We start from the raw sequence: 12911 nt of genomic DNA on the forward strand, positions 1-12911 counted from the left end.
CAACATATATTTTGGTGACAGGATCAAACTCAGAAGAAGACAACAGAGTGAATATTGCTTCATCCAAAGCCTCTAAGAAAAATATTAATTGCTTTCAAGCCCAAAAAGAATTAATGTAGAAGCTTGAAAAGGACTTTAAAAATCAAATAAGAGTTCAAATCCAGCCTCAGACACTTCCCAGCTGTGTGGCCCTGGGCAAGTCACTTGACCCCCATTGCCTACCCTTACCAATCTTCCACCTATAAGTCAATACACAGAAGTTAAGGGTTTAAAAAAAAAAGAAAGAAAAGAAAAAAATCAAATAAGAGAGCTAGATGAAAAATTGGCAAAAGAAATGAGAATGATACAGGAAAATAATTTTAAAAAGTCAAAAGATTGATAAAAGGAGGCACAAAAAAACTGAAGAAATATATATCTTAAAGAACAGAATAAGCCAATATACAAAAATGCACTGGAGAGAAGAATTTCTCGAATTTCTTTTTTTTCTGGAATTAAAGTTTATTTTATTTTTTCACCAATTACATGTAAAAACAGTTTTCAACATTTTTCAAAGACTAGTGAGTCTAGAATTCTCTCCCTCCCTTCCTCCCAATTCCCACACCCTGGAGATGGTAAGCAATCTCATGTAGATTTACATGTGCAATCAACATTTTTTCCATATGAATCCTTTTGTGGAACAAAAACTCAAATAGGAAAAAAAATTACTTTCTTGAATTTCTTATAGCATTTTGCTTAAATCACTCCTTTGCCCTCAGATTTTATTTTGATAAAATTCTATCTTATTCACATATGTCTTGTCCTCCAATTTGATTATAAACTCTTTGAGGTTTTTCATCTTTGAGTCCCTGCCTTACTGTGTATAATTAAGTGTCTGTTGAATTTAATTAAATTAAAAGTTGTTGAGGGAGGTAATCTACCAAGAACTAAGGTGCGATTTTCTCCTTATGTTCAAAATAACCAATTCTGGTCTGAGAAAGACAAGACCTGAGGGAGGAGGCTGGCTGCTTTACGTCTCTCTTCAAGAAATCTGGAAATACCTCTTTCTGCTTGGAGAAAGCAAATACAGGAGCTTTTGTACTCCCTGGTTGTTCCTCTCACTCTTCTGCTTTGCGTAGATAAGGAAAACTGGGACTCTGAGAGCAGAGAGGTCCAAAAAATAAACTAAGACCTTCCCTGTGTTTATTTCAAACAGCCCAGGCAGAGTGAATAGATCACTTGTAGCTGAGGCACAAAGGAGATAGCTAACTGCTGAGAGATGAGTGGAGTTTGGCAGCCTCTGAAACCAACTCAGTCCAAAGCTTGAGGACAAATCCCCAGGAAGAGCTTTGCTCCAGCCAAGATTCAAGGTGAGTTAATAAATTTAAAAGAGCAAGTGGAATTGTGCCATAAACCTTTAAAAAGTTCATGTAAAATATCTTTCAAAATAGGATAGAGATTTTACTTGTGGTTCCATTAAAATAGGGGGCTCTCAAGTAAGGAAACTCCCTCTCTCCCAATGGAGGGCCACACTTTTTCTGCAATATGTCCTCTTAGAGTTGCCTAAAACATTGAATGGTTAAGGGACTTGCCCAGGGTCACACAGAATGTGTCAGAGGCAGAACTTGAACATAGATCTTCCTGGCTTTGAGGTCAGCCCTCTTATCTCTTATACCAGGCTGCCCCCATATCTTTAAAAATAAAGGTTACTTAATGTCATTTAAGAAAGGAGGAGCACTGAATTTGAAATCAGAATGCCAGGTTCTAATCCTAACTCAACTATGTGAATTTTTTTTGTACAACTTGTACAAATTTGTTTGTGTTTGTACAAATAACCTGGTCTTTCTAGTCCACAATTTCTTCATCTACCAAATGAGGCTAATTGGATTAATTAGATCACTTCTAAATTCAGGGAGTTAAGATCCAATATTCTGTGAGTCTATGAATCAAAGGCAATCTTTGTTTCTTTCTTTTTTTTAAACCCTTAATCTTCCATCTCAGAATCAATACTATGTGTTAGTTCTAAATCAGAAGAGTGGTAAGGGTAGGCAATGGGGTTTAAGTGACTTGCCCAGGGTCACACAGCTGGGAAGTGTCCAAGGCCAGGTTTGAACCCATTTGAACCAAGGACCTCCCATCATTTGGCCTTGCTCTCCATCCACCAAGCTAACCAGCTGCCCTGCAAAGGCAATCTTTCAAAACTCAATAATTGGTCCTTAAGAACATTAGTAAGCCGAAAATGTATTCATAATAAATTATTCCATTGCCTAATGCCAAAGAGAAAAAAAAGGATTATGCCTTTCATTTTACTTTTCCAAGGATCCTTTCCATTTTACTTTCTCTAACATTATGTCATTTAGCCTAGATTATATATTTGACACATTAGGGTATGCCAAATGTCAGATCCTATCCTTTCGCTATCTCCATTCTTTTCCTTTAACCTTAAATACAAAGTAAGTCAATTGGCCAGGAGTCATACTGGAATTGGCACAGGCAATTTACCAAGTACTTTTTGTACCCAATAGGGCATCAATCTCTCATTTTCTATAACATACTACTGTATTTTCTCTCTCAAAATTGTATTCAACTGAACTTTTATAGAATCCTTCTCAAAACCTCAGAGGATCATTTTCAGACCAGAAAAAAAAAAACAAACCATAGAGATAATCTGCTCCAGTTTCCCCGTTTTAAAGATTAAAACAAAACAAAACAAAAAACATCTCATCTTAGAGAGGCTGTGACTTGTTCAAGGTGACACAAGGAGAATCATGCAAGCCTTTATAGAGTATGGTATTGGATCAGATGCATATGGCCAGAATGCTAGACATCCAATGCCATGTTAAAGATTAAATTAAATCTCAGTTAAATAATTAGTGTTTGAATATGTTAATATGAAAGCAGCATTACCTCATTTATAGGAGAAATGCTCTAAAGGCATGAAAAGGCAGCATAGTTTCTAGATTCAGAATACCTCTACTTGTATTCAAATCACCCCACTGATATTTACCTCCTATGTGTCTTTTTTGCAAGCCCCTCACCCTCCCTGGGCATCACTTTCTTCATCTATAAAATAAGAGGATTGGACTAGATGATTTCTAACTCTCTCTTGACTCTTGAGTAGCCAAGTGATACAGTGACTAAGACTGCAGGGCCTGGAGTTAGAAAGATGACCTGAGTTCAGATTTCATTTCATAGACTAGCTGAGGGACCCTGGGCAAGTCACTTAACCCTGTTTGCCTCAGATTTCTCATCTATAAAATGATCTGGAGAAGGAAATGGCAAACCACTTTCAGTACCTTTGTCAAGAAAATCTTAAATGGGATTACAAAGAGTCTGAAACCACTGACTGGCAAAACTTGACTCCAGATCTATAGCCTTACAGATGTAATGTTTAATATAATTGAATTCTGCAGACAAGTGATATGTGTTTAAGCATAAAAATTATTTTTCTTTTAAATGCTCAGTAAAAGTATTTCTCAAATGTATTACACTTTTATCTGCCTTAGGAGAGTGTACTTTATGCAACTTAATCTTTTTTTTTAATGACTTTTTAAGTGACCTTTAAATAAGGTCACTATTGTGAACACCAATTACTAATAAGCCCAAAGGTTTTTAAAGAAAAGAGCCATTTACCATTTTATTAAATGACCCCAAATTGCTGTGCTCTTAATTTTTATCTCCAATTTTGTATTTTTTTTATCTGTTCCTTTATGGTCAGACTGCAGGTTTCACTATCACTGTTGTCAATGAGGAATCACACATGTCTCCTTTTGCCTTCAGCTGCTATCACGTTTAAACTTAATGTTTTCATACTTTGGGCCAGAATGTCCCAATGTTTATTTAAAATCCTAATTTTATTTGAGTCAAGACTGGAAAACATCCCTCAAATCTCAACTTTAGTGAACTTTTAGATGTCAATTTATTTACTTAGAGTCCTTTTTCCCATACTCAGTTCTCTACAGTGTTCTAAAGGGTTGCCGTTCCTGAAATCTGATTCCCATATAAGTGGAGATTTAATATATGTACTATTCTAAGTACTATCTCTGCTCTAATGCACCTTCAGTCTAGTAGTTTGGATCACATGCGGTATATTTTCCATTTTTTTAAAAACAGAATAAGATATAGTCTTGGTGAAACACTACAAAGAAGAATCAAAAGTTAGATCTCATCATTTTGAAACACAACAAATTCAAATGCTTTCAGTATTTGTTATTGTTTGCTGGTTTAGTCACGTCTGACTCCTCGTAACCCAATGGACCATAGCACACCAGGCCCTTCTATCCTCCACCATATCTCAAAGTCTGTCCAACTTCATGTTCATTGTTTTCATGACATTATCCATCTCATCCTTTGCCATCCCCTTTATCTTTTTGCCTTCAATCTCTCCCAACAGAAGAGTCTTTTCCAATGAAGCTTTAAGAACAGGAAAAATACTAGGAAAAATAACTAGAAAAATCACTTGAACATTCAGCATGTTTGTTTTTAACAAGTTTATTTTTGAAAGATACATTTTTTCTTGATCCTTTTATCTAAGGATTTCTTTCCCTTCTCCCTTCCATAACACTTCATTTTACACCTTATTTCCGACAGAATGAAGACTTACCAAAAAAATAATAATTCTGTATTTTCCTATGAACTATTATTGCTCCCTAGAATTAATATTTAGCTATATTTGACTAAGGATGAATTGCCTAATGCCCTAAAGAGCTTCCAAGTTTTGAAATAATAATTACCTAGGGAAAGCTGATGATCTTCTTTCCCTACCAAGTCCCCATTGGCACATAAGCCAGATATTCTTATTGCCTAAGTTATTAAGCTATTTACTCATTCGATAACATTTACTGAATCCCTACCGTGTTCATAGCATTATTGCAGGACAGATACTATTCCTGTTTTATAAATTGATCCTACAAGTTGCAATTCAACATTACAATTTCAATGCACTAAATGTAAATTAGTAGAAAGGAAAGACTGATACAGTTTCCAACAGTGTCCAAAATATAATTTAGTTATTGATAGAATCTAATTCAATATTAAGCGTTGTTCAAAGGAAATATACCCCAAAGTTCTGAAACTGCACTTCCTCAAGCTCACTGCCATCATTGGCAGGCAATTTCTTTGTAGATCCTAATATTTTGGAATCTTTCTTTGGTCCTTGGTTACAATAATAGGAAGGACAATTCGAGAGACTTTAAGCATTTTCTTAAGGCTAACTAACCACCAAGGGGGAAAAAAAGCAATTTCTTGTACCTATAACAAATGAAACCAAGACACATTACTACAACCTCACCAACCATTGTCCATCATTCACAAGACACGACTTCATAGGACACAAGGCTCTCTGCGTGTAAATGCTTGTTTCATACACCTCCTCTCTTACACTATTCTCTTTCTAGGTCAAGTTTTATCTGTTGGTATATGTACCTTAAAGGTAAGCATATATTTTAATCATTTACATAATAAGAAATATATTACCTTACTCTTGAAGACTGTTTGATCTTTCTTTCATTTACTTTACCTACTTAACAGAAACTTCGAAAAAGGAATTGTTCCTCACAGATCAAAAAGGAACTCCTTAAAGGGAGTGATGCCACCTCAAGCAACCATTTGCTTATCTCTTATCCACTTTGCAGAAGCCTTTGCAGACTGTACTTTAGCCCTTGGAAATGAAGCTGATGATGGCGGCCAACATTTCCCAAATTTATTTTCCTGTGATTATTAAAATATGCAAATTATATAAAATTCAATTTATATAATACAAGGCAATAAAATAGAATTTAAATAAATAAATAAAATACCTCATGGGTGTTGAAATAAAAGGTAGAAAGGTTAGTTTCTCAGTAAAGCTACATTCTTTGATGTACCAGTTTCTATAATGTATAGACAACACTGACCTCTAAAGGCTAGAATGTGTCACATTCTTTAGTTAATAAAATAGGGAATTTTTGAGGAATCATCGCTTCCCTTCATCCTTTCCCAGTTATCTAATCTTTTCTATTATCTCCAGGGATGCTAACTGCCTTTGAGCTTGCCACCTGGCATAAACAAGTAGCAGGAAGGGAGGATACCCTGGACTTCACACTGAGTATTAGCTTTGGAAATCCATGAAATCATTAGATCAGGATAGGTCATTTTACTATGCAGCCACCTCAAGTGGTCCTCTCTAAACCCAGGATGAATCCTTAAACAGAGCAAGCTGGGGAACATAGAGGATCAGGTAAGTTCCAGGTACCTTCCTTGAATTCTGAACCAGACATTTTTGTTGTTTGGGGAGTGGGGACAATGGTCATTGAGAGGAGGCAGAAAAACATCTTTTTGGTCTCTGTAACTGGACTTTTATTCTAGATCTCCTTGAAATCAGAAGCATCTGCCTTACTCCCTAAGCCATCTTTGGGGGGTCTTTTGATCACTTTGGGCTCAAATCGAAAAGAAGTCTCTTGAAACTCTCTTTGGTCTCAAACTGCTCCCTCAAAGCAGAACGGAGGCCATCTTGAAAATCTGATAACTCTACAAGGTGCCCATTCAACCACTGGATACTTAGAGAAGACTATTTAACTAGCCTTTCCCTGGCATTGGTGACTGGAAAACTTGATGCTGGCAGGAAAACATTTTGCTGGCACAGAACACATTAGTATTACCATTCACACATGCTACTGTTGCTACATGGGAAAAGTCCCCAGCACGAAATCCCAGTCCTTTCAGTCACAGGATATCACATTGGTGAGAAAAGAAGGGCTCCGAGGACCCACCCATTTCAAGTCACATCCTCGTAAAAATCTCAGAGCTGGACAGGATCTCAGAAATCCCATGCATACCCAAAGCAGGCATGCCTTTTACAGGAAGAAGCTGGGTTTGTTGCCTTAGGTTTTTTTTTCCCATTTTGTGTGTACCACTGTCCATTCCAATCCAGCTCCAAGTCTCAGTCTCTGGGGGAATATCCTTGCTCTCAAAAAATCATCCCTCCATATTTGTCCAGAGAATCCTTTGAGTCCAAACAGGGGTTTCCATGTTTGGTTTTTGCATAGAGCTGTACTCTAGATTCCAGCTGCTGACTGAGTTCCTCCAGGGCAGTGGTACAGGACTCCAGGCTCTCCGCCAGCTTCTGAATCTTGGCCTTCAGTACCGCCTGGCTAACCTTGGTGGCCCCCTCTGCGTGCCTGGGGATGAGGAAGCCACGTGACCCGAAGAACACAATAAAATAGACTGAATTGTATAGCGCAATGGAAGCCTTCTTCCCAGACTGGAGAAGTTGGCAGTCCAGACAGCCCTGCCCCCGGCAAAAGAAATCCAGGCACCCTAGTATTTCCCTCATCTGGTCTTGGCAAACTGCAGCGATGTCCTGCACTCTCCTCAGCTCTCGGGAGTTGCAAAACACCAGGGACAAATCGGAAGTGATGGTAACTGCCCCTCCTGCTGTGGCCACACCCAGCCCCACTGCGGAGGCCAGAAGAGAGGTCCCCAGGGTGATGGGACTCAAGGACAGCCCCACAATGGCGGTGACGGCTCCAGCTGCACTCAGGGAACTGCCCGCGATGTTAGCCAGCAGAGACCGCTTGCGCAGTTTTTCAATCTTCCGGACAATGTCCCGAAGGCTCCGGATCTGACCGTGCAGTCTGCCCTTTCTGTCCAGCAACAGCACCTGGAAACGCCGAAGGGAGTCCGCAGTTTGCGGGGAGGGGACAAGGAGCCTTTCCATGACTCTGTTAAAAGAAACAAATGAAGGGTCAGGGCAAAGGCTCCACAGGGTGATAGAATGGCTATGATCGGATCAGCAAAGTGGTCCCTTGGGGTCCGGAAGATTCCCAACTCTAGCACTTCCTACGTGATCCTTGGGAAATCTGAGCCTTGACTTTCTCATCTGTAAAATAGGATTAGTGCTCTCCACCTCCAGAGAAAGAACTGTTGGAGTCGTCCTTCACATCAATGTATTTGTGGTTTTTATTTTGGAGTTTCCATTATGTACGAGTTTGCTCTCACAACAATGACCAATTTGGAAGTGGGTTTTGCATGATAATAAAAATAAAAATTTTTAATGGAATTAGTAATGTCTGTCGTATTATCACAGGACAGTTGTGAGGTTCAAAAGGGGAAGAGGTATGTAAAAAAGCACTTGGGCAAACTTTAAGATACTATAAAAGTGTCACTAATTTGGGCCATGATCCCTAAAAAATTGTAGACTCCTCTCAGGTGAGAAAACATGCACAACCAAGGCAGATCAACAGCTGCTCTGTAATTTCCAGTCTTAGAAAATAGCCTGGGGGGAGGGGAACACTAAAAAGTTAGAGGATTTAAACAAGCATGGTTGCCACCCTCAGAGGTACGACTTGAAGCCCTTGTTGCCTCTAAGGTTGACTCTGTTCACTCAACCACACTGCCTCACCAGCATTATTTTCCAACATAGGTTCATTCCCTAATCTCTCAGCTATTTTAAACTTGTGCAAGTCATTTCAAAGGAGCCAGGATCTTGTGGGGTTTTGTTTTGTTTTGTTTTCACAAATAAATAGAAATAGCACTATCTCCTGAACTCACCCTACAGGAAAACTGTGAAAATGAATTGTATTATAGGTTTAAAGAGCTTGACTAGGGGTTTACAGAAGGAATAAGAAGTAGTGACTTTCTCCTTTTTGATCTCCTTTAGTATTTCCTGCTACTCCCAGAAGATGAGTATTTGCATCATTATTTGGGTAACTAAGAGATTGGGGGGCAGGGAGGGGTTCTATAAGGGTACTTATTCAAGATCCAATCTAAAAAATACAGGATTTTTTTTTGTTTCACTTGCTCTTATAATAAATAATCAAGACTCCTCAGTTATCCCTCAGTAGCATCTCTTTTCTATTCATTTCAAATCTTGTGATGAGAGATCAGAAATGTCTACTCATCTTTTTGTTTTTTACTAAAAATGTTTTTTACCAAAATTTACTAAAAATTTTACTTAAAAAACTTTGTGGAGAGCTATAGGATGGCAAGAGCAGAAATGCAGACTCTAAGATTAAAAACAAAATCATACAAAATAAAATAATCATTAGCATGGATAAGACAGAATAAATTGCAGATATTTTCAATAGGGAAAACTCACTTTCTCTGTAATCAATGATTCTCATCTCAGGCCCTACTTCTTAGTCATTCAACAGTCAATAAGCATTTATTAAGTGCCTTAGGAAGAATTCCTGAAAGGTGGAGAATAAGCAGCAGAAGTAGGACATTTTCATTATATCATCAAAGCTTTTTAAATAGCCTCTGCTTTTTTTTTAATTTACCAAAGCATTTTTTCACTTATAGCTGCTTTCTTTTCATTTCCACAAAAAACCTGTAAGGCAAATAGTATAAGTAAATTTTCTCCCCTCTTGGAAGATAATGAAACAGGTAGTGAGCAGTTAAATGACCTGTCCAAAGGCACACAGATAATAATTAATAAAGCTGGGACTGGGATTTTCATAGCTAGCCTTATTCTCTATCCATTGTACCATGTTATTCTTCTGTTTCCAGGGAAATAGCTCAATAAGACCATCAAAAGAAAGAAAAATTCAACATAATCTCAATGTTAACAGAACTCTGAAGGCTAATTTTTTTTAATAATTTCACATCAGACTTCCAACTTACCCTTCCTTCACTTCTGGGTGTCTCCAAAAAGGAAAAATCTTGGGCTGTTTCTGGACGAGTATATTTTATAGTTTGAAAGGACCAATAGCTACCCTGGGAAAACGTTGCCTCATTTCAGGAATATGCCATTTCCTGCCCCTGGCCCCATGCTGCCTTGGTCCCGAAGGATGTGACATACGGGAAAATGACCTGCTAGCTGTGCAGCTAGGCACAGCACATCCCGTATTGAGGAAATGAACATTGTGTATTTGCTTTCCCCAGAGTGCAGGAAAAAGAACCCCAGGCTCTTCTCCAACTTGAAACAAGTGTCGTCATCATTCCAGGGGGACACCCTGCCTTTCCTATCCTGGGAATAGCTGGTGACATCATCTAGGAGAACATCAAAAGTGCTGGGCTGACCAATTATGGTGCTTCTGAATAAACATTCCCTAACCATGCTTAAGAAGGAAAAAGAGATTTCTTGCCTATGATAAGTTGTCTGCTATGTACAGTGACATATATTTTAAAAAACCAGTACCAAGACTGTGCGTGCTGAAACATACATGCAGCCCATAAGACAGGATAAGAAGTGAAGGCTCTACAGGAAGGGCTGAGGGTACCACCAGCAGGGAAGGAGACATTAGAGGTCTCAAAAAGGGCAAATAACAGCGCAAATGCGTCAGAAAATTCAACTGGGTCATGACACACAAGGAGCTAATTATAGACATCAGCAGCAAGGGTTTGGCTTCATATTTTAACTAGAATTAAGAATTGTAGCCCAAAGAAGAATCAAAAGGATGGACTCTACTCGTGTAAAGTAAAGGGAAGCTCTGAGGTAATCTACTAGATAAAGCCCTTGAAACAATTGTGTGAAAAGTGTGTTGAGTGAACTTTGGGGGGCAGTTGGATGGCTCAGTGGATTGAGAGCCAGGTCTAGAGGTGGGAGGTGCTGGGTTCAAATCTGCCTTCAGACACTTACCAGCAGTATGATCCTGGACAAGTCACTTATCCGCCATCGCTTAGCTCTTACCATTCTTCTGCCTTGGAACCAATACACAGTATTGATTCTAAGAAGAAAGGTGAAGGTTTAAAAAAAAAAGAGTGAACTTTGTCATAGGCTTTTTTATCATATTAGCCAATCTGGTAGGTGTGAGCCAATACCTTCAAGTTGGTTTAATTTGCATTTCTCTAATGGAGAACATTTTTTCTTGTCACTATAGGTAGCCTTGATTTCTTCATCTGAAAACTGCCTCTTTGTATCATTTAACCATTTACCAATTACAGAAGGATTTGTATTCTTATGAATTTGACTCAGTTCTCCATATATTTGAGAAATAAGCCCTTTTTCAAAGATAGAAAACCAACTAAGGTATAGGTGTTAATAGCTTGAGTAATATCAGATTATATTAGCCAATTTCGCATTGCCTTCGGGGATGGTGTACCTGGACCAGATCACCCTAAGTTGGGGAAGGGGATGACAAGAAATTCTTCAAGAAATCTAGCTTCCTAGCCCAAGGATTTCCCCTCTTGTCTTTGTAATTGTCGTGCGTGGTATCTTTAGAGAAGTTAGTCAATACGAAGCTGATGTAGTAGGGCAGGGGAAAAAAGAAAAAGAAAATACCTGTTAAGTAGGGAAAAGAAAATATTAGAAAGTTTGTGTGCAATGTGTATGTTTTCTAGAGATCTATTTGGTTGGATCTTATAATGTCTTGGCAATTAGGACACAGAACACATCCAAGTTTAGATTTGAATAATGATGATGCATTCTGTGAATTCAGCATTAAATACTTCGTGGATGAGTTTAATCTCCTATTGATGGAGAGAAGGCATCTTCACAACAAATCATGACAATATATATTGACCTCAAAACCAAAAAAGTTAAAGATATATAGTTCAAAAAGGAATGTTGTTTAAAATACAGTTCATTTGAAAATTTTCAGAAGGATTCAATGGAATTTGTGCTCAATGAGAGTCACTAGTGTTATCTGGCAGCCAAGAAAGCCATCGCAGTTTTAGGATGCTGTGAGAGAGTCATGGTATTCAGAATTTCAGAGATAGTAAAACCTTGGGATTAGGGCAAAGCTAAGATGGCAGAATATCATCAAGGTCTCCAAACAGATCTAGAGAAGCTTCTGATTGGAAAATAAAACTTAAAAATCACAGGGAGTCATTTTCCCCAGCCAGGTTGGCATAAAGAGACAGATAAGGGGGTCTGCGGTCACTGGCGACAGGATCTGGTCAGGAACGGCAGCATGGGGCACTCTGGCCCTGGGAAAGGCTACTCACACTAGGTTAAGAAGAGGAACATAATAGTGCCCATTTTACAGGGTTTTTGTGAGGAACACATCTGATAATATCTGTAAAGCACTTAGTACAATTGCAGTGCCTGGCACCTCATAGATGCTTAATAAATATTTGTTCTACTTCCCCATTCTAAAACTAGCAAAGAGTGCCTTGGCAACGAGGACACAGAAAACTCACTATCCAGGTCCAGGTTATAGATGCAGGCCTGGCAGAAGAGGGTACCTATTCTGAGGGGTGGTAGACCAGATGGAAGGAGCAGGTTGAAGGCCCTAGGCAATGTACCAATCAAGGAACAAATTCAGAAGAAAGAAGTAACTATATGGTTTTGATCCCAGAAATAGAACGGAGTTGCTGTTCCAGCCTACAATCCAGCATGAAGCCTGCAGTAAAATAAGTACAAATGTCACACAAAAGGGAAGCAAGCATTCTGGAAAACCCACATAAAATTTTTTGGCCCTCCCTTTGTATCAGAGAAGAAGTCTAAATATTTTCTTTTTTCTTTTATGGGGTATTTACAGTAAAGAGGTTATATGTGTTTATGGTATTAAAAGATAAAATATGTTGATATCATACAATGTATAGTATCATATAATACTCTGCATATGTTTTGTGCATTTCCAAGTCTCTAAACTTTTTCTGTGTCATCTGCAGTTTCTGCAATCCAAATTCACATTTAATTTCTGATGCCGACCCATGATATATTGAAACTGTGATAGGAAAGTCATGATGTGGAAGGGATCCCTGTATATTTTGCTTTTTCATCATCTTCATTTCCCAGTATATCTCTCCCCAGTCCTTCCTCAGAGAGTCATCTCCCATTTCAAAATAATTTAATTTTTTAAAATTTAGCAAAACTTACCAACAGTTTGAAACAGCACCCTCCTTCTTAAAATGAAGGAAGGAGAAGTATTCTCACATATCTTATAGGGAGCCAAGTTTCGACATTATAATTTTGCAGTACTTAGTTTCACTTTGGGTTTGTTATTCTTTCCATATACATGTTTATTTAAACCAATTTTTAGCAAATTGCTTTCTAATTTCCCCAATAATTA

The 12911-nt window shown here is 38.3% G+C and overlaps 1 protein-coding gene across 1 annotated transcript; it reads right to left on the reverse strand.

Annotated features, from left to right (window-relative positions):
- Positions 1-3495: 3495 nt before the first annotated feature.
- APOLD1 (apolipoprotein L domain containing 1) lies at positions 3496-9619 on the reverse strand. The gene is made up of 2 exons (XM_044678351.1): positions 9577-9619; positions 3496-7676 (listed from the first exon to the last, which is right to left on the reverse strand). Exon 2 carries the CDS (start codon positions 7670-7672, stop codon positions 6923-6925), a length of 750 nt encoding a protein of 249 aa, XP_044534286.1. The 5' UTR covers positions 7673-7676; positions 9577-9619; the 3' UTR covers positions 3496-6922.
- Positions 9620-12911: the final 3292 nt, after the last annotated feature.

The sequence above is a fragment of the Gracilinanus agilis genome, chromosome 5 (genome assembly GCF_016433145.1).
Source record: "Gracilinanus agilis isolate LMUSP501 chromosome 5, AgileGrace, whole genome shotgun sequence".
Taxonomy (NCBI): Eukaryota; Metazoa; Chordata; class Mammalia; order Didelphimorphia; family Didelphidae; genus Gracilinanus; species Gracilinanus agilis.